This window comes from Balaenoptera acutorostrata, chromosome 5, assembly GCF_949987535.1.
Source record: "Balaenoptera acutorostrata chromosome 5, mBalAcu1.1, whole genome shotgun sequence".
Classification (NCBI taxonomy): domain Eukaryota; kingdom Metazoa; phylum Chordata; class Mammalia; order Artiodactyla; family Balaenopteridae; genus Balaenoptera; species Balaenoptera acutorostrata.
Window position 1 is genome coordinate 68,810,454 of NC_080068.1, and position 21,170 is coordinate 68,831,623.

At 49.1% G+C, this 21,170-nt stretch overlaps 1 protein-coding gene and 1 non-coding gene across 10 annotated transcripts in view; one reads left to right on the forward strand and one right to left on the reverse strand.

Moving 5' to 3' along the window:
• Positions 1-12,686, reverse strand: part of PDGFRA (platelet derived growth factor receptor alpha) — a 44,427-nt gene extending 31,741 nt beyond the window's left edge. The window contains exons 1-6 of one of the 9 annotated variants that reach the window (XM_057546614.1): positions 9,663-9,801; positions 8,790-9,098; positions 7,683-7,848; positions 6,549-6,747; positions 2,907-2,967; positions 1,137-1,454 (exon numbers count right to left, since the gene is read on the reverse strand). In XM_057546614.1, the coding sequence (XP_057402597.1) occupies positions 1,137-1,454; positions 2,907-2,967; positions 6,549-6,626 (457 nt within the window). In that variant the 5' untranslated portion in view covers positions 6,627-6,747; positions 7,683-7,848; positions 8,790-9,098; positions 9,663-9,801. Of the gene's footprint in view, positions 1-1,136; positions 1,455-2,906; positions 2,968-6,548; positions 6,748-7,682; positions 7,849-8,789; positions 9,099-9,662; positions 9,835-11,335; positions 11,912-12,514 lie in introns of those variants that run through there. The other 8 variants (XM_057546618.1, XM_057546616.1, XM_057546615.1 and 5 more) reach the window with 8 other exon arrangements.
• A 5,311-nt stretch (positions 12,687-17,997) lies between these two features.
• TRNAV-UAC (transfer RNA valine (anticodon UAC)) lies at positions 17,998-18,070 on the forward strand. The gene has a single exon. It is a non-coding gene; the product is annotated as a tRNA-Val (tRNA).
• Positions 18,071-21,170: the final 3,100 nt, after the last annotated feature.

A 21,170-nucleotide genomic window follows, 5' to 3' on the forward strand; every position in this document is an offset into this window, starting at 1 on the left:
GCATGGTTATTTGGAAACTATTATAATGATCTATGAGCAAGTCCAAGGTAAGGCCTACTTAATTACTTTGTGGCCCCAGCACTTAGCAGTGCCTGTCACACAAAGCATACACAGTAAATATTTGTTGAATTTGATCAAACTGAATAGAAATGAGTGCATTTCATATATCTCAGAAATAACTAACTTTCCTTGTCAATTGCGTTATTATGAACTTTCATCAAATCTTTAACCGTGGTCATTTTTAAGTCTTTTGTCATTTACAGACAGTTCTGGGTGTACTCTAATGCTTTCGCAAAAGTGTTCCTATAAAAGGGTTTCATCTTCAAGGAATTCATGGAAAAGACTCTGACAAGTACAGGTTTCTGGTAACTGACTGTACTGCTGAACTGAATGAATAAGCATTTTCAGAACTCTAATGGAAAACTGATGAATTCATAAAAGTGCTAACAAAAGATCAAGATGAAAAAAAATTAATTACATGGGACTGAGTGAACTGATGAGGATGATTATAATTTTTGTGACTTTCTGTTTGAATAAAAAAAAAAATCCCACAAGGACTCAGAGGCAAAAAACATACAAATCAATTTTCACTGCAAAGTAAAGGAGCTGTTACAGTGGAGGATTACTGGACTGAATGTCAATATTATGACATAGTATGAGTGTGTTTCGTGTTTGGTAATTGCAATCATTGTTGCTTTTGTCGTGGTCGTCCATTTACAATGCTTGGTGCCAGTTTATTTATCTCTTGTAAAAATAAAATACAGTGTGTGTGGGAAAAAAAATACTGAACGTAGCAAAATATTATGTAGTCAGTTATTAATGAGTTGATCTCATTCAGGCAGGTAAGAAAAAAAAAAAAAGAAATGAGTACATTTCAGACATTCTGCACAATGCCAATAAAAGATGCCACAATGACAATGATTTTCAAAACTTAATACAGTTCCAAAATATTAACAGTGAATATTTCTAGATGACAGCATGACAAATGATCTTGATTTAAGTTTGTGTGTTTGCCTTTAGTTTTCAAATTTTCTCCAATGAAAATTTATTATTTTTATACTTTTTAAAACTCTCATACAATTAACAGGAGAGACGGGACGACGATAAGCTTGGTCCAGGGGACCCAGGCAACTCACCTGGCACATAGATGTAAATGCGTCTGCCCTCGATCTCACTTTCTTCCAACTGCGTGTGGTTGTAATAGCAAGTGTACAGCCCTGTGTGGGCCGCCGAGGCACTGACCACTTCCAGCACCGTCACAAAAAGGCCACTGTTGTTCTCCTCGTTTCTGATTTCCACATTGGGGTTCTCTTCTTCAGACATGGGGTACTGCCAGCTCACTTCACTCTCCCCAAAGCATCTCAGAGAAAAGGATGAATTCAGCTGCACAACCCTCTCGTTTTCATTGGGCAGGATGGAGGGTAATGAAAGCTGGCAGAGGATGAGGCTCGGCCCTGTAAAAGGAAACATGCTCTGAATAGGATGCAGTCCAAAAGGACGGTCTCACCCAGAGCAGCTTCTATGGACAATGACCATTTCTACGCAAAAATCCGTTAGCCTGGATGCCCGTGAAAGGCCCCCCATTATAACAGCACCGCATCTGCTGAGAGCAGCAAATGCTCCTAAGGCCTCAATAGCCCCTGGATTCACCCCTCCAAACACTCCAATGGATAGAGGACGTCTGACTCCAACTCCATATTTTAGACTCTTATGTGTGACCATGAAATATCCCAAGATAGCATAAGCTCAAGCACACGTGCGTTCTTTACTGTGGACAGGGAACGCAGACAGTAGTAAAGACACAAGGCAGATTCGTGCTCAAGAAGTATGCATCTTCCGTTCCTCTCAAACCTCTGGCGTGCCTCCTCTCTAATGACTTCCAGAAACCAAAGCAAGAGGATGTGGATTTCAATTCAAAAAGAATAGTCAAGCCCAAGAGCAAAAACTCTTAAGTTCATCTTAGAACCTAAAATGTCAGTTTAGCTTCCTCTGTCTATAAAACTGGTAGAAGAGATATTATGACTTAATTAATTATTCATTAATGTTCTCTAACCTCCCTCTGAGCCTGGTGTGGGAATCCCACCCAACTTCAGTATGTGTCCACTGTGATTGATCAGCTTTGTTAACAGGGAAGTGGTAAGTACACCTGGGTCACTATCCTGCAGATGGGGAATACTGAGTGGACTTCAGAACTCCTAAATCACTGATAATGCTCAGTTCTACCATATCCATCTAGGTAAGACCTAAAGACACTAATAGGCTTAAGTTAACTCCTCAGACTAGAAAAACACTGGCGTCGTGGTGAACATCTGCAATTTATAAATATCTGGATGAAAACTAAGAAAGTCCAATAAATATTTCAACAAATGGCCCCAATGGCATCCTCCTGTTGGAAAAGAGTTAGTAAGCTTCCCCAAGAGTCAAATAGTCTACTAATTCGATTTCAAGGCCAAAGGTGATTCTAAGATTTTGTAGCAATTAAAGCATCTTCCACTTAAGACAGGTATAACTTTAGACAGGCATGATTTTCTAGATGAGAATTTTCCATTATTTGTTTCCTTTGAGCATTCTTGAATTTCCCTGATCCACCTCTACTGGAAACCCATGTCCCAGGAAACGGAAGAGGGTGGTGGGCAAATTTAGACTATTCTTCCTAACAATATTTCAACGCCATGATTACACATATAAAGAACATTCTTTTTGAATTGGAATTAGTGCAATACAGCAGAGGGAACTGAAGGTTTGTGGTCATTCTAGATAATGTCCCATAGGTTTCTACTTCTCTTTACTCTTTTGGACTGTTTGCAGTATGCACAGTATAGGTCATATACCCACAGAGCACAGAACTTAGGGAAAAAAAAGATTTCCCCTAGGACAATGAGCTCAGATAGGCCTGGGATCCATACCTGTGAGGAGACAGCCTAAGACCAGGAGTGCCCAATGGGAAGTCCCCATAGTTCTGGAAAACTGAAAAAGTCAAAAGTCAAACAGAAACAATATTAGTCAATAAAACAATCCGTGAGCCTAGTTCTCTTTGCACTTCACACTATGGAAAATGTTTCTTTTTCTTTTTTTAGTTATTAAATTGCCTTTTTATTTTTTTTTGAATTTTATTTTATTTATTTTTTTATACAGCAGGTTCTTATTAGTCATCAATTTTATGTTAACAGCATCATTTTAGTCAACAACATCCTGGTTTAAGATTCACAGTTAAAACAGTAAGATGCCTAAGAAGCAGAAATCAGATGGCCTTGTGCGGCCCCAAGATCATGACAGGAGCCATCTGAAGCCAAAACCCTTTTTGATTGCCTGCAGCTTTCAAATTCCAAAACGCCTCACTTTATTGTCTTGGAATACGTCCAAACGTACAGAAGAACGGTTCCTCTTAAACCATTTAAATAAAGATTGTGAAAAACAAATAAACACATGTATTTACTCAACTTCTAAACTTGAGCTGTTTTCACTCAAAATGCGTTGTCATTTGCTTCGTGTTTCGCTAACAGAAAATACTTGGTCACATCCTCGGTAACTTTTGTAAAAGATGCTTGGGCTGCCAACAAATACCTTAATACTTAAGAGCCATTCTGGTATAGACGTTTTACAAGTTGCACTAACCCAATGTCACTTAGAGGATGTCATAGGCAGGCCTGTACCAGGCTCAGGCCTGGGCCCCCAGCCCAAGTTCTCCCAGGACCTGTTACATTCACAGTCAAGCTAAACAAGGCACAGGAAAGCCGAGGGCACAGGCATGGAAGGAGGATCAGTAAAGGAAGTGAAAAAGGGAGAGCAAGTGCGAGAGAAAAGTGTGGCTAAATTCTTGTGTTTCAGGGATGCAGTAAACCACAGGATAAAATTCAATGGATGATTCGTTTTCACACAGGTACCTGTACCTGCAAAAGCAAAGTTCTCCACCCTGATTTCCTGCAACAAATTCTAGGGAATGGAAGAGAAGTAGAGAGAGAGAGACTGAAACTGAATGTCCCTAAGACAAAACAGGGAAAAGCAGTGGGCAAGAAAGGGGGGATAAGGAAAATTAACGGAGGGAAAAATGTAAAGAAGGACCCATATTGCCCTGCAGGAAAACCACTGAAAAATCCATTCTGGTCCACCCTCTGAAAAGGCCCCTCTCCTTTATCCTTTTCTTTCCATGCACACCCCACAAATTTTATTATCTCCCCCTTCACTTCCCACATGAAGTCACTGAGAAAGTGATCTTCCTGAAGTCGACCACGATGAGCTTGCAGGTATTGGGGCTGCTGAGCACCCAAGTTTCAATTAAAGAGGCTCCACTGAGGGGCCTGGGCAGGGGCGCAAGCTTTAAGATGACCCATAAAAATCACCTAAGCCTTGGCCTGGGAGGTACTGGGTCTCTGAGTTGCTCAAAACCCCAACTCATGCAATGGAAATGAGTTCATGGGACTTAATTTGTTCCATCACTGACTTTGATGTGTGTACATGATTCCTGAGTAAGCTGTCTAAAAAACAAAACAAGAGAAGAAATTCATGTATGCCTGTGTTTAGCCCTTGTTTTCTTCTTTTTTTTTTTGGTTGCAGAGGATCCAGTTGATAATAGTCTAGTAGTTTTTGGTGGAGCCTGAGAGCTTCATCACGTATTCTTGCTTGGAAGTGGCAACTGGCCTACCTGCAGACATCAGATTTCTGCCCTATTCAATTCTACCAGTTAAATGGAGGAGGAAGAAAGACAGAGTGAAAGATGGAATGCTGGTAACAGTGAGTGGGCTGGACAGGAAAAAAATGATAATTCTGTTTTCTCCAAAGCAGGAACGAGAAACCAATATTTATTAAGCCAAAGTTGTCATGTGTATGCCATGTTTGTTAATGATAACCCTGTGAAATATCTGATTTTAAAAAGTGCCGCTTGAGGCTCAGAGAGGTTTAGCAAATGACCCCAAATCACACTGTTGGTGGTAAAGCCAGGATTCTAACACCACGTCTGTGTAATGCAAAAAACACGCTCTCTGCAATCCACCATATGTTCTCTCTCAAGGGAAGGTCAGTGTTTCAACCCTCTGTGCTCCCTCCACCCCCAACTATTTCCTAATGCAAACTGGGGCCCTGCTTTCCTCCTCTGCTCACTGCCGCAGTGAGAGCAGCACAATGTGTTGTGAACCCAAATGCAATTTGCACAATGCTAGCTGGCTGATGGCTTCCAAGGATCCTGGCGTGTGCCCAGGGATGCAGGGTCTCCTCACTGCTGCGGTGACGGGCACAGCGGGCCCCAGGGCCAGGCTGGCCAGACTGATTTACCACAATTAGCAGTAACGGCCTGTGTGTTCGTACATATAAATATCAGCCTCCCACTGATAATCCACTTAGCAAACTTCAAAGGAGCCCTCCAGAGCCAGCTTGATGTCTTGGGTTTTATCACATTTATATCCTGCATTCCTTTAGCTGGGCTTGCCAATGATGCATCTTTAAAGCATTCCCGAGCTTAAGAGAGGGGCTCACTGCTTTTACAGCGCAGGCTCTGAGGAGCGTTTTGCCCTGGCCAGGCCCCACCATGCTTCCTTCTGTGCATCCAGATATGGGGGACCCGATGCCAGGGGGGATTACTTACTGACATACAAAGTGGGCAATGAAAACAGGGCCTCAGAGCAAGCGATAATGATACAAATACTGAAAATCAACATGTGTTTACTTATGATTTCAACCTCCCTTCTCTGATAAGAGTGGTCCCCTGGCTAGAAATCTAGGCATATTTGTGAAGTTTCGTGTCATTACTCGTCTGTAACTCAGACAATTTACTCGTGAATAATTGCAGACTGTTAGCCCTACAGGGAGGTAATGGAAAACAACTGGAAAGAACAGAGGCTTCCCTTCCTATTGGCCCTGGAGTGAGAATCTCTAGGAGTCATGTTGCTATTTCCCGGGCTTTTCTACCCTGGGAGTAAATGTTCATCCTGAATCGGTAACCCCTATCCTAGAGCTCATCCACAAGTCGGACATGCAAATATAAGTAACTGAGGTTACAGGTTCAGAGAGACACAGCATGTTATGAGTCAGCAAGAATAAATCACTTTGCAAGGAGGAAGAATGGATTTCATCCAAAAAACATTTTTTTTAATCATAATCATTTCTCTCATGCCAGCCGTGTGCTGGACTTCAGTCTCAGTCCTCTATACTCACAACTCGTTGCCACAGGTTAGAGAAACGACTGGAGAAAAGAGATCTCTTCCATGTTCACTCTCAGACAAATGAGTGTGGTCTCTCCTCCCACCCCCCATTCTCTGGTCCTTCATTCCTTCTCTCAGAAGATACGATAGAAATGGCATTAAAGCAGGCTCTGATCCCACATCTGACACCTAGGCCACCTCTCTGAATCTCAGTCTCTTCTGTAAACCAGGACTAAGAACACCTGACTTGCTGGCTTGCCTTACTGCATTATTATAAAGACTAAATTCTATAGTTTAATTGAAAGGGCTTCAGAAACTGCAGCTGTTAGTTTTCATACTGCCTCTTTTTCTGCAGGCTCCAAAAATGTTTTAGATGAGAGGGACATCAGAGGGGCTACTGCAGCTTCTACTTACTGAGACAGTCAGGCCCCAGAGGCCACTTGACTGGCCCTGTACCACCTGCGCAGTGGAGAATCGGATCTGAACTCGCATGTGGTGAAGCCTGGTGTAGTTATCAAGACTGTTTCAAGTTGAACCAACAAATACAGTCATGTAAACAGAGAAACAAATCTGTTTGCAGCCACTATTCTTTAACAGGTTGTCATCTCTGTCCCTGCAAACAGAAGCAAAGAGCCATTAACTCTGACTCTACAGTCAAAAACAACATGCTAAGCTAGAGAGTAAACAGAGGGCAAGCAATGCAAGGGCACTATTTCCAGAAGAGAGAGCATGGCATTCTTCTCACAAAGCCAGAGAGCTGGCTTCCGGATCACCAGCTGCTCAATGCATCCCGCTGCAGAGCCACTGAATACTGAATTTCACCCCACCCTGGCATGATTAGAGGCCACAGAAGACTTTCTCACAGTCCCAAAAGCCACTGATGACTTCAAGATTCAGATTTCCGAGGTTCAGTTAATTTCAGCTCTCTTCAGTTAATTCTAACTGTGAAAATTACATGTGCTGCTTTTTCCCTGCGACAAATGTTCTTGTAACCTCAGCCCAGGCAATCCAAATGCTGGTCTACCCTGGTGGCAACTTCAGCGAGGGTGTGTTTACTGGGATCTGCACCTCACCAGAGCCTGTTTTACTGTTTTTATCTCCTTGAGTTCCATTAGATATTCCAGTGATGGGCGGGGGCTGGAGTATTTTTACATGGGAACATTTTATGGGACCATCTGAGCTCATAAACTTTTCTGCTCTCCTGCACCAGATATTTAACCACGGGAGACTACAATGTCACTTCCTTTTGATTGTCACCAAACTGGTGTGACACCTAATGGGACAACCTTAGGTGTAGCAGCTTGTAGTATACTTGATCTCACCAAGTCTCCAACACTAGGGCTTCACTGTAAAAGGAAATGCAAATAACCCACCTATCTTCTTCACAGGTCTGCTCTGATAATCAGATGTGGTAGGTCAGCACTTTGCTCATTAGGTAAATACAAAGGATTAACAACTAAGGCGAAAGACTTCCCAGAAGTCCATAAAATAAATGTTGTCAGCCCAATGATTCTTGCAACTTCACAGAAAAAGAAAACTTGGTCCTACCGGGTGGAAAATGCATCTTCCTGGTGCCACGACTCGCTTAGAATATCCGCGAAGCCCATTCTCGCAAAGGGTCGTTGGAGTTCTCAAGTAAAACCAGCAGGTGGCAGTATTGGTCCAACGGACAGGCAGTCCGGCTTTCGCCAGGACTCAGATGCTGCTACAAGTTCTGTGCCAAAATGTCCCAAATCTTAACTTCCAATCTCTTATTTTATTGGGTTGTACATTTAGGTTTCGTGGTGACCTCAGCTCAAAGCCCGCAGAATAGAAACAGGAATAGGGTAACTGTCTGCGAAATGGCTTAAAGTTCCGCGGGGCCCCAGGAGAATTCGCTGAAGGCCAGACATCACCACCACCACCACCACCATCACCCCTGCCAGAGGGTCGGCCGAGGAGACTGAGCTTCGGGAGCCAGGAAAATGGCGCTGCCATCCCAGGTCGCAAAGGTTTAGAAAGTTCAGCAGGAAAAGCCACTCGGGAGGAGGTCGGGCGGTTCAGGGTTTTGTTTCGCCAACGCTCTCCCCACCTTGCAGTTTCCGCCCGCTCAGGGGAGGGAGACCACCTGGGCAGCGCTAGGTGGGGGTCCCGACGCCGTGGCCGGGCCCGCGCTGCCCAATCTGTTCGCATGCTACTGTCACCCCTCGTAAACCCCCCGGCGGGGGCCGCGACGGCCGCGCAGCCCGGGAACTGCGGGCTGATTGGAAACGACTGTTCCCATTGCACAATAACGCAGGGTCGTAAAACAAACAGCAAGAGGCCGCCTGCGCGGCAGGAGAACTTTCGAGGGGCTTGACACCGCCCCCGCAAGAGCGCCCAGGACTTTACATCCTCCGCTTCTCCCACATTTAATGACTATGACGTCCCTACCCTTATACCCAAACCCGTAGACCTCCGCCTGTCTCGCCCACCCAGCGCCATTCGGGCACACAAAGTGCCTGCGAGGCGTCAATCTGAGGCCTCCAGGAGGGGGCAAGGTGACCGAGGTTAGTCTCCCCTGGGTCTCAGCGCTGCGCTCCGACCCAGCGGCTGCGCGGACCGCCGGAGGCTGGCGGAGAGCCGGACTGCGAGCCGGACGCCCGCTAGAGGGCGCGGTAGCCCCGAGAATCTTACCCGGCTAGCTCCTCGCTCCCGCCGGCCGCTCTGGCTCCGGGTCCCCGACAGCGCAGCGGGGACCGCTGCTCGCCCACCTTCGCCGGGGTGGTTCCGCGCTGGCACCGTCCGGCCTCCGGCCCCGCCACGCCCACACGAACACCGAGAGGGCCGCTCCCCCTCCCGCTGGTCCACGTCCTCGGCAGCTCAGTCACCCCGGCGCTGGGGGCAACGACCGCTCACTCCCAGGTTTAGCGCCCGCGTCCGCCGCTGCGCCCCAGGCACGACGCTAGGCATTCGCATTGTTTTCGGCTGAGACCTGAGAGGGGGCTGGACGGGGTGGAGGGAGAAGGACCGGGTGGGTTTAGGGTTACAGTCGCGCGCTAGCGCCTCCTATGGGCCGGAAAGCGCCACGGCCGCGGACAGCTGCTCGCAGAGAAGGCCGCCGTGGCTGCGCCTCCTGCGCTTTTAAGAACCCAGCCTTTCCCCAGTGTCCCCCTTGCCCGACGCTTGCTCAGCCGAGGCTGCCCTGAGCACACAAGCGCCGCCTGCGCCTCTCGCTCCCCTTTCGCGGGGAAGGGGAAGACTGCAATAGGCGGGGAAGGAAGCACCCTGATTCCGAGGTCGTCCATCCCCTACAATCTACTTTTCCAACGGATCCCTGCCTCACTGTTCAGTTTAAAACAAAAGGAAATGCCACCGAGCCACTACAGCAAAAGACAAGCACCGGCAGAGCCTGGACTAGAGTGTTGTGGGGAAAAGCAATTTGCCCCTACTCTGCCTCCCGCGCTCGAGGCAAGACCACAAACCTTACCCCCCGCCTCGCGTACCCCGCTGGCTGATGCTGCGCGCGGACCCCTTAAGACCAGACGCAAGGGAGGCTGAGAGCCGTACCTTTCGGCGACCGGGCAAGCTTTTAGCTTTCCCCCTCTGAATTGCCACTTTTCCATCAACAACATGTAACCCTATCGCAGCTCCCCGGAGGCCAGAGGGAGTCCCACCCACCGGGGTCTGCAGGAAGGCGCCGGTCACCACGTCCCCAGGATGCGTCCCGGCACTGCGCGCCGCCCACGGCCGGTCCCCAGGAGGCACAAAACGGGCCCGCCTCGGCGCCAGACGCGTTTGCAGCTGGAAAGCCCGGCCCGATGCCCCTCCCCCTACACCCCTCCCCAGTCCGTGTCCCCGGAGGAAAGCGGACCTGAGGCCGGGAGCCAAGGCTCCGTTTCGAGTCCCTCTCGGTCTAAAGGCTGGTGCAAGGGCCGAGGGGCAGCTGAGGGCTCCTTCCTGGTGCCTTCTCCCACCTCATCTATCTCCCACTCGCCACCACCCCTCGCTCTTGGGACTCCAATCCTGGAGTCCAGCTACACTTGGGTCAAACCAAAAGCAAGACTGTCCAAGAGCCCGAAGCAGGGACTCACTAGGGTGTCAGTGAGGCTGGTCGGGCCCTCGCCTGTCGGGGAGTGGAGGAAGGGCCCCCTTTACCGTAAGGACTGTGGAGAGGAGAAAGGCAAGAGAGAAGGAAAAGAGGGGAGCAAAGCAGCAGCACCAGGGCCTGGGTCGGTCAGATGGAGGTGGAGATTGGGGATGGGAGGGAATGTGAAAACCAGAGCCAGAGCGGCAACAAATGAGGTGCTCACGTCCCGGGGGCCCCTTTCTCCCCTCCAGCGGCCCCGGGGCTCGCCGGTCTCTGGGGTGTTAGTCCGGTGAGCTGTGCGGCTGGTTGTCGTGCCCCGTTTGCCCCGGATGTCTCTCCCTGCTCTAAAAAGCTGCCTAGTTCTGTTCGAGAGCGACCGCGGCGAGGCGAGGCGGTCCAAAACGTTGAGCAATTCGGTTGCGGAGCCAAAAAGCCATTTCCCACACAGCGAAGCCAGGGGCTTTTCTAGGCGGCCGGGCCGGGCGCGGGGCAGTCCGGACCTGATAAGGGTCATTCACGCTCCCTCTCCAGCCCCAGTTTGCCTCTCACCCTTGGAGATGGATTTAAGTGTCAAGTTCTTCCAGGCACTCTTTCTATACATCCTGGGGTCCTAGCAGGGCTGGGGGAGCAAAGTGCGGGGGAGGCGCTCTGGCGGCGGGAGAGACAGCGAACCGACAGCCCCTCGCTTCCTCCACGGCTGAGACGCTTGGCCAGGCTACTGGCAGCTCCTTCACACCTGGCCAGGCGGCCGGGGTTCCTGGCCCCCTCAGACAGCGGTACTCCGGTCAAGCCACATTCCCTCTCACTCTGAGCTGGCCGAGACCCTTTCCGACCTGAACCGCTGATCCCAGTTGTTTCCGAGCCAAGTGGACGCCGCCCGCTCCCCTGGCGCTGCCTGGAGAAGTTAATCTCACGTATAAAAGACGATTTCCATGGGGATAGACGGTGGAAGAAGGAGGGGCGCGAGGAGAGAGCTCCGAGGCGGGCAGAGACTCTGGCCGGCGCAGGGAGTGGAATAGAAACAGGGACACTGGAGAGGGTGAAGCACGGGCGGCGAGTGCCACGCATCCCCGCGCGGAAAGGGGCATGCGAGGGGGGTGCAGGGTCCGGGTGCCCCGAGGGAGGTAGTTCGCCTCCCATCTTCCTGTCTTACCTGGGAACCAAGTCTCTCCGTTACGAGTTGTCCCTAACTTCCCCCACAAGAAGTTCTCCACTTTCTTGGCGACCTTCCTTCTTTCCTTCCTGCGGCCGGGACTGGGCAGGAGCAGAGCCCCGGGCTTTGCATAAACGGTTCGACCGAGGAAGGGGGCGCGCAGAGATTGGTGGGGGTGGGGACCACCGCGCACAATGAGAGCCCCTTGGAGCGCAGTTCGAAATTCCTCAAATCCCAGTTGCTGGAATGCGAGGCGACGATGACTTCTTCACTCGGGGCCAAATGTGTTTGTCATTACTCCAGACCGCCTGCCTGCCTGCCCTGGCCGCCGTCGCCCCCGCGCTAGAGCGCGCAACCAGAGCGCACTGCGGGGCTGGCGCCCGCTCTCCCTCACACTTCACTGATCCCACAAACCTCCTAGGAGCTCCCCAAACCCTCGCCCAAATCCGCGCCTCCTCTGCTTGTCTCGCAGCCGCCAAGGCTGTGCTGAGTCTGGCCCCGGCTCGCACCGGGCGCAGCGCCGTCCAGTAATTACGCGCCCTGGGTCAGCGCCATGTGCACCCGGCGGGCACCCAAGGTCCGGCCCTCTCCAGCCGAGCCTTTCACGCCTCCCCTCCCCTCAACCCCTTCCGCGCCCCACTCCGCGCTCTTCTCTCCCCACCTCCCTCGGTCCACCGGCCGCGCTCCACACCACCCGCTACAGCGCTGTCGCGCCAAACCGCGGTCGAGGAATGAAAACACTCGTTAAAAACCTGTCGCCTTCCAGGACCCAATGCCAGGAAGAGGGCAAACACCTCTGCCCCAACTCCCAGCATTACTAGGTGCTAGTCCCAGTATACAGGAATACCACCCCCAATCCCAAAAGAAACCTCAAAAATGTAACCCTAAACAATTTCTTTGGGAGGCCATAGAGTTGTTAGAAAAACACTGCTTTTAAAAATAGGTCTGGAAAATGTGTTTTTTTTAAATGCCTAGACTTTCGAACTCTATAGTTATCTTTCCTCCAAGTGAAGTTTATTCAAAATAAATTACTCTCTGGACACACAACTAGAACTCAACTCCAATTTTTTTTTTTCTGATCGCCCAAACTTTAAGTGAAGTTACTTCACTTCTTGTAGCCCAAAGGGCCTGATTTAGGGACTTCTCTTAGAAACAAAAATCCTTTTTCTCCTCCCTTACCTTCTCCTCCTATGTCAATTCGCAATGAAAATCCCACATATGGAGCAAAAAATGTGTCCACGGCCTTCAGTCCTCTCCTGTAGTCCCCTCCTCTGTTTCTCTCACTCTAGGTCCAACCGTAATGGGCTCAAAAACCGCGTTTTGTAATTGATTCAATGTTATAGTCCATCCTTCTAAAACTAATCATTTGCTCTAAGTAAATAGCTGTCAGGAAATGAAGGCCCCCCCTCCTCTTGGCCTCTTCAAAATAAGAGTTTCCCTCGAACACCGTGCGCTCTGAATCTTCCAGCCTCCAGATTGCGCCTTCGCTTTTTGCTCTTACGCAATCAGGGGGTCCAGCCCCAACCTCCAGACTTCGACAACAACTGGGGGGCGGGGAGAAGCAGACCAGATGGGGTGGGGGGGTGGTGGTGGAAGGGGGAGGTGTGGATGCTCTGCCGGGAAAGAGGTTCGCGAAAATACAAACGGCCCATCATTTCCAGAATGAGTTTGCCTCCTGATCTGGGGGACATTTTCCTATGCCAGCTATGTTGCTTTGTATTTTCTTTGAAAGGAAGAAAAAGAACACGTTAAATTGCAGTTAATGCCCAGAGAGAATATAAATCTGGAATCGAGAAGTGTCCCTTCTGTAGGAATTCCTAGCCCGACTATAATTGGGGCCGTCGGGAGAGGTCTCCGAGCGGTTGCGTCGTTTTGAACCTGGGGTCTTTTAGGGAAAGTGCCGTGCAGTTGCTAATCCTTTAATGGGATTAGGCAAACTGTTGAGCCTAATAAGATGATGGGTGTTTTTTGGTTTGCTTTGGTTTTGTTTGGTTTTGTTTGAAAACGGGTTTGAAGGAGGGTACAAAGAGTCGAGGGTCTGCATAGGTTTGGAACGTTCATCGACAGAACGACCTTTACTCCCTTGGAGCACTTATCTTGTCATGTCTTTGTTTTCATGGTTATCTGGGCGAGGTTGTCCTGGCTTCTATCACGCACACAAAAAGGCTCAGGCTTGAGCGTCTGGGGAATCCTCTACAACCAGCCTGTCACCTCCGCGCTCGGGGGGGGGAGGTGTGTGGGTGTGTGGGTGTGTGTGCAATTTGACTCTCCCTGCGCTCCCTCCCGCCGCCTAGGTCGGACCCTACCTGTGCCCGGGAGGTTGAGAACGGAGCCCCAAACCCTTTGCGGGGGGCGCGAGGCAAGAGACAGCGCCGGGAGAAAGCGATCCTGCTCGCGAAGGAAAGGGGGCGCTAAAGCTCCAGGAACCAGACCTGGGCGGAGTGGGGCTGCCGAGCGAGGGCGGGGGAGGGGAGCGCGTTCACCTTCCCCGCCTTCTCTAATTTTGAATTCTCTTGCTGGGTGGAGGGGCTCATCCCTCCCCCACCCTCACTCCCCACACACAACACACACACTCCTGAGAACCGCCAGCGCGGCCTGGTTTAGGCTGGAACGTGGGACAGGCATCACCTTTCCCCTCATCCAGAGGATGGACGCGGGACAGCCTGCAGGGGATGGTCACAGAGAAGTACTCCAAGCGGTGCTGTATTGAACTGGGACCGGTTCCTGGGATGTCAGGCAGGGGAAGACGCCTGAGGCTGGGCTAGGGGCCCTATACCCCCAGCCCTTCTGCTCAACCGCCTCTCGTGCATCTTCAGTTCGGGTGACTGCCCTGCTCACTATTACTTCCACATGTTCCTTCAGGAAATCATTGAAGGCGAATATATGAACAGCCCCTTGTTCGGAATGCTAACAGGATACCGTAATGTTTGTAGATAATGAACGGGGACTAAAGGCACCCCCCCAAAAAAATCAGAGTGCGGAATACTAGAGGGAAAGCGGGTGCTGGCTTTCATGCAATTAAAAAAGTCAAGCTGAGATCTAAGTTTTAATACCAGGTACCCAAGAGGGTAGGAAGCGAGGCAGGGAGCAGGGCCTACCCAGGAAGGCCTGCTTTGCTGCTAAGAAATTGCCAGACCGGTCACGCCGGGATCTCCCGAATGCAGGGCCCCAGCACTCCCCGCCCACAAATGGTAACTTCACAGTTCATTTCAGAGAAGCTTAAAGGGGCCCGAAAAACGGACTGGGCGGAGGGTGTCTTGGGGCCATAACTCCTCGCGAGTTTAAAGCAGAGAGAATGGATGAGCAAGTAAGCACTCAATTGTCCTTCTGGTAGTAATTACCTGCCTAATTTGAATGATGCCTTTGTTATGATCATTAACAAACATTTGCTAAAGGTTTCCATGTGTGACATTCCAGACGGTTTAAAGGCCTGGGGAGCAGACTCCCGGCATAGAACACCGGTGGGGGGTGGCGCAGAGAAGCAAATGGTTGGGAGAAGTTTTCGCCGAGTCTGGGCCGAGCAAAGATGGAGAGAGGGCAACATCTGCCTCTCCAGCAAAAGCAAAATAAACCCAGTGGTCAGGAGCAACCTCGGGGCTGGAGGTCCTCGGAAAGAGGCGGTTCGTTCCTTAAGACGAGTCCTGCCCAGCTGCCCCTCCCACTGCTCATAGGCGGGTTTGAATCTTGCTGTCCGCCCCCCGCCGCTGGCCAGAGGCTTGGAGAGGTCGGGGCTGCGCCCGTCAGTCAGCCTGGGCGTCGCTGGGAGGTGGGGCGAGCCGAGTTTCGCTCTCCCCGTGTTGTTCTAAGATCCTCCAGATTGCTCCCCCGATGCCCGGTGTCCTGGGTGGTCCTGGAGCTGCAGCGGGCAAGAAGCGCCTCCTGGCCGAGGCGGACTGAGGGGTCTCTTCTCGTCGGCTTCTGCCTGGGGCATCGCGGGTGACCAGGCCACCCTGTGCGCCCCGAGGAGTGACCCTCGCCGGCTTGGGCAGCTGAGCGAAGGTCTCAGCCTGCACCCGGATTTTGATTTTCAACCTCTTGTGCTTTTCCCTTGAGGGATCATCATGGGGTTAAGAATGAGGGTTTTCTCCCCAAACCCGGAGTCTGGGTAGCTGCGACCCTCTGGGAAGGAGGCCCAACTCGGGAGTTGAGCCATGTGGGAAGTTTGGGGAGTGCGGTGTTTCTGGCGTGACCTTGCGCATCTAGGCGCTCAATCGACTAGGAAAGTGGAGGCAAAAGATGTAGCAGAGCCAGCCATCAAAAAGAGGACTCCACAAAGGTTTTACAACCACATCGCAATGGTTCCTGAGAACAAAAACAAAATCTCCCCCTGCCCTGCTTCCCGGGCTCGCGCTTTCCGTCCCCACCCCACCCCTGGGAGACCATGCCGCAGCTCAGGGCGTCACACCTTCGGCTTTCGTGGGCGTTTCCCGCTGAGTTGGCTTTTTGTTTCTCCTTTACTCCTCCCCTCCTCTCCAGCTCCACCCCCCAATTCTTCTTTCCTCGGAGAATTCAGAAGGTCCTTCAGCTTTAGGAGACCTTTGGTTGCAGCAGTTATCAAAGCCGTTAGTTAACGAAAATCACATTTAAACCAACCTGCAACTGGTTTTTCAAATGAAATTGATGGAGGGGGGCACATTTCTAGCTTTCTGAATTGAAAATGAAGGGCCGCTTGATGGTTGGGAGGGAAAAAAGGCTCTAACTGTCCCTTTTCCCACCCCCTTCAGTTTTTGATTGGGCCTGGAAGAGACGCCTCCGTGGGCCCACCGAAGGGACCTTCGTCGGGAAGGCTCGGAGGAGGCCTGTGGACGTGGTGCACAGATGTGTGGAGTCCCCGCAGAGCGCCGGGGACCCCGCCCTTGCCTCGGGTCTGCCCCGGCTGAGGCTTGGAAGCTTGCTGCGAGCCTCTGCACGCTCAGAACACAGAGAGGCCCAAGTCTTAGAAAAGGAGGAGAAAAGAGGGTCCAGACTGGCCTGTGTAACTTGGGGTGACAGTTCTCTCTGGGGGCCCCGGCACACCTCCTCTTCCTCCCAGTGGCTGGCTAAGGGTGCAGCGTCTCTTCTGGGTTCCTTGTTGCTCTCTCCCCAGAGATTTGTCTCCAGAGAGACGTAGAAAGCAGTTCCCCGTGGCTGGAGACCACAGGGACCCTCTGCTAGGGTCCCTAACACTTCAGCCTGCTTACTGACCTGAGGACCAGAGACTGTGGAGTTGGGAAAGATGTGGTAGGACTAGACCCCTCTGGATCTGGATTTTTGGATACGCTTTTCCTAGGGAGAGAGCCCCACTTCCTCAATCTAGGGATGTTTCTGTACCCCTACTCCCCTCTCCTTCTCTTAGGCCTTAGCTTTTAGTTACTTTTAATTTGAAAACCGTGTGAGGGGAGAGGGAAGGAACGAGGAGATTGGGAGGTCTGCTCTTTATTAGGGGCCTCGGCATCCAGCTTTCCAACACACAGCTGTGGCTTGGGAGGGGAAGGAGGGCTGGCTCTGTTTAGGTCAGCTTGACTGAAGAAAGGGCCTTGTCCTCTGGAAGTCCCAGGAGTACAGCAAGGCCCAGTGATGTTATTTTTAAAAAAAAGCAAAGCAAAGCAAAAAGCTTCCAGCTGAAACGTTGTTCAGGGGAAGGCCAGTGGAAACTGGGTTCCACAACTACATTAATTATAGTACATAAGTTTAAATATGAGCCACATTAATTTAATCAGGGTTATTATTTAATCCCCGAGACAACCCTGTGGGTTGTGCATGATTACACCCGTTTAACAGAGGAGCAAACAAAGTCAGAGGGGTTAAGCAATCTGTATACAGCAGTGCCAGGATCTGTCTAACTGATTCCAGTTACAGTGTGATCTGGTGAAGACAGATCACGTCTCTGAGCCTCAGTCTCCTCATCTGTATGAATGGACATAATGTCTGCATTACACCCCCAGATTGTTGTGAAGGTTAAATGAAATGAGGTAGAAGAAGCCCAGGAAGGCACTAGATAAATTTTCTCTTTCTCGTCTTTCCTCAGGCTTTTCCACAGGCACAGTCACTGTCACAGTCATCTCCAGTTCTCTGCTTCCCCTGGATTGGCCTCCAGAGCTGGGTGAAGGCCAGTCTAGTTTTCTAGTTCATATTCTCAATTAAGGGTGGGTCAGGGGCATCTTGGTTCCCAACTATTAACCCCCAATGTTTCAGGCCCTCTCAAAATATGGGGCCTAGGCAGGAAGGCAGGGGCAAGCCAGGAAGGAGTAGAAAAAGCAACTGAAATGAGAAGACAGGCCTGGCATCACCAACAAGAGGGTCTGTAAGAAAGTCAGGAAAAAGAGAAGTTGAGGCCTTAGCCTCTGGGTGAGGACCTGTGAGGGAGCCTCTGGGGTGTCTTGTGCACCAGATGCCCGGACTTTGAGAGGATGCACTTGGTAGGGCAAGGTGTCCCATGCATGCATCTCCCAGACAGCACCCTCCCCCACCAGACTTCCCCCAACCTTGGTTTTGGAAGAGTTTCTTTTCCCATTTTTCAATTCATCAAAAACTTACGGTACACCTGAAACTACCACAACATTGTAAATAAACTATAATATAAAATAAAAATTAAATTTTTTTAAAAAGTGAGTTTAAAAAAAAACTTATGGCATGTGCCAATCAGAGTTTCCTCTCAGCTAGAGAGAATTGATTCAGGGAATTCCTTGGTGGTCCAGTGGTTAGGACTCAGCACTTACACTGCCGTGGGCCCAGGTTCAATCCCTGCTCAGGGAACTAAAATCCAAGCCATGCAGCCAAAAAAAAAAAAAAAATGAGAGAGAGAGAGAGTTGATTGAATCAAGAAACATTTATTGAGCATATGCCTTGTGTCTGGCTCTATGTTAGGCATTAGGGTTACAGTAGTAAACAGAATGGATATGGTCCTTGCCTTGAGGGACTTGCTACAACTTTCTTGTCTAGCCACCAGTGCCCCTCCCCATTGCAGACTCACTGCTGCAATGAGAGAGCCCCCATTAGAATAACATTCATTTTTTCATGAGACTGTAATGAAGAAGATGGCTAGAGAAGGCAGACCTCTTGAATCATGGGCCACAGAACGCACACACACACCCCTCCTCTGAACTCTCCAGAATGTGTACAACTGGGATCTCCAGCCTGGCTGGAGAGGAGCTTATCTTTATCCAATTCAATATAATAAATACTTACAGAGCCAGAAATGCCTAAGACTCCATGTCAAGTGTTGAGGATACAGCCCTGCCTGCATAGAGTTAGTTGAGCAAACAATCGATAAAACATAAAGTTGGAATATAGTGCTGTAAGCGAAGGTTAGGGTGTACAGTGATGTCAGAGCACATAGGAGGAGCCTAATCCCAATTTGGAGGTTGGAGAAGACTTCTTAGAGGGAAGGGACATCTTCTCTGTGAACCTAAAAGGAATAAGAATCTAGTTCAGGAAGACTCTTGTGAGTCTCCAGGCATGGGCTTGGAGATGAGAGACAGCAGGAGGCCATCAGCAGTGAAAGAAGTTTGGAATGACTGGAACTTGTAAAGGTTCAGATGGGGAGGGGCAAGAAGGAAGTCAGATCCTGGAGGCCTTCCAGGCCATGTTAAGAATCTAGACTGAATTCTATGGAGATACTAGAATTGATTTAAGGAGGGGCAGGACGGGAACAGAGTTGAATCTTAAGCAAGATTAGCCTGGAAGATGCCAAGAGGCAGGGAGCCTACCACTGTAATCTAGCAGGAGCGGGTGCTTCCCTGGCCTGGGGCTGAGGGCAGGGAATTTGGAGAAAGTGAATGGGAGAGAGGGAAGTTGAATGTGAGCTGTGAGAGAGAGTGGAGTCCTTACCTTAGACCATAGCTGGTGCTGTTGACACAGTTGGGGGACAAAAGGAACACAAATTTGGGAAGGAAAATGGAGTCCACTCTTCAACCTGATACATTTGAAAAAACTCAGGCAGGGAAGGATTAAAATGAGGAGAAAATCCAGAACAGAATCTTGAGTAACTCTAGCATTTTCCAGTGTGCAAAGAAGATGCTGAGAAACAGCTAGGAAACTTTATCTCCCGAATATTCAGCTCTTGTCTCTGAATCCATACGACGGGCTTCGGTGGAATTTAAAGAGCTATCTATGCTTAGCATCTAAGTTCAACACTATAAAATGTAGCCAGACATATCAGGTGATTTTATATTTATGAGTGATTATAAACATTCTATGAAAACATGAGAGCTTTAATTGTTATATGAGTGGCAATACTAGATTATTTTTTCCCTCACTCATACTTTTTTTTTTTAGACAGGTATGAGAATTTATTTGCAATTGAAATTTTTGGAATACAAATCAATAATAATCATTATTTTACAAGGTTTTCTAGCATGAATAAATAGGCAGAACATTTTAATAGTAATAAACAGAATTATGTAAATTAACTGCAAAAACTACCCCCAAACTGAAGAGATGCTTTTCCATTTAGGCAATAACTAACCTTTGTTTTTTTCATATTCTTAAATATTTGTATCCATATTTGTATCCACATTTGGATTTCAGATCACAGAGTGAGGTTGAAGCCAGATTCTTTTCCTAAGGATACTCAGTGCTAGCTCTGTACCCCCCACTTGCAGTCTTTGGCAGGCACTGGGGAACTTAAGGCAGAGCTCACTTTCAGAGACAAAAGAAATATGTATGATTCCAGTGACCAAGATTGCATATTTTCCTCCAGTAATCATTCTCCCCTCCTACTCAGTAACTGAGTCTCTGGGTCGCTGTTGTTGTTATTTTGTTTTTTTTGTTTTTTGTTTTGTTTTGCTTCTTGGGACAAAATCTTCCTTTCACAGTCTCTCTTGCAGCTAGAGGTTGTCATGAAGAAAAGTTCTGGCCAATAAGATGTAAGCAGAAGTTGTGGGTGCAACTGTCAAGAAGTGTCCTTAATAATAAAGGGCATATCATTTTCAATCTGATCTTTTTGCTGGATGGAAAACAGGTGATGACTGGAGCTTCAGCAGCCATTTTAGACTATGAAGCAACCTTGAAAATGGAAACTACACCCTGTAATGCAGTAAAATGGAAGGTCCCTGACCCAAGAAGCTCCAAACAATCCCTTATAAACTACCTATTGTCTTCTGGAAAATGTAGGAGAAATACAATTCTATCCTGTTAAGTCTCTTATTTTGAATTTTTCTGTGACTTGCAGCCAAGCTTGATCCTAACTAATGAAGTCAGAAAGGGTTTGCTCGTTCTAACTACAAATACAACTACGCTCACTCAAAAATGAAAGCTGTCTGGGGCGAGAAGGGCTGAAAACACACACACAGCTGCATGACATCCCCATTAAGCTTACCAAGACTGGATGTCTCCCTGCGACGTGCTCACATTTACGATGTTCCTGTGGAATTCTAAGTGTGTGTGTGTGTGTGTGTGTGTGTGTTTTAAAACACTCATTCAGAAGCGCTGCTTGTTCAACTTAATTTGTCTTTGGATAGTTAGTGACACAAAAGGAAATGTAAAGAAGACAAAAGGAAGGACACATTAGCTCTCTTTCCATCTTCTTTCTCCTGGTCTCATAGTTTCATTTTTCGTAATATCCTTGATCTTACCTTGCATATATTCTTACAGTCTGCACATTTCTGGCCTCCTCTCTTTGCCACTTTCAGATCCTCAACATATTTACATCCTCGTTTGATTTTTCATGCTTTAAAAATATGCCTTCAGGGTAAACATCATGCCCACATTTTGCGGTCATAAAACGATCCTGCAGGTAAAACATCCACAGAGTTTAGGCCAACTTCCACCAGGCTCTTGGCAGAGAAATGCAGCCCCATGAGGCAAGGAGATGACGATTCCTGACTGACTCAGGAACTGAATGAGAGAAGCCTGA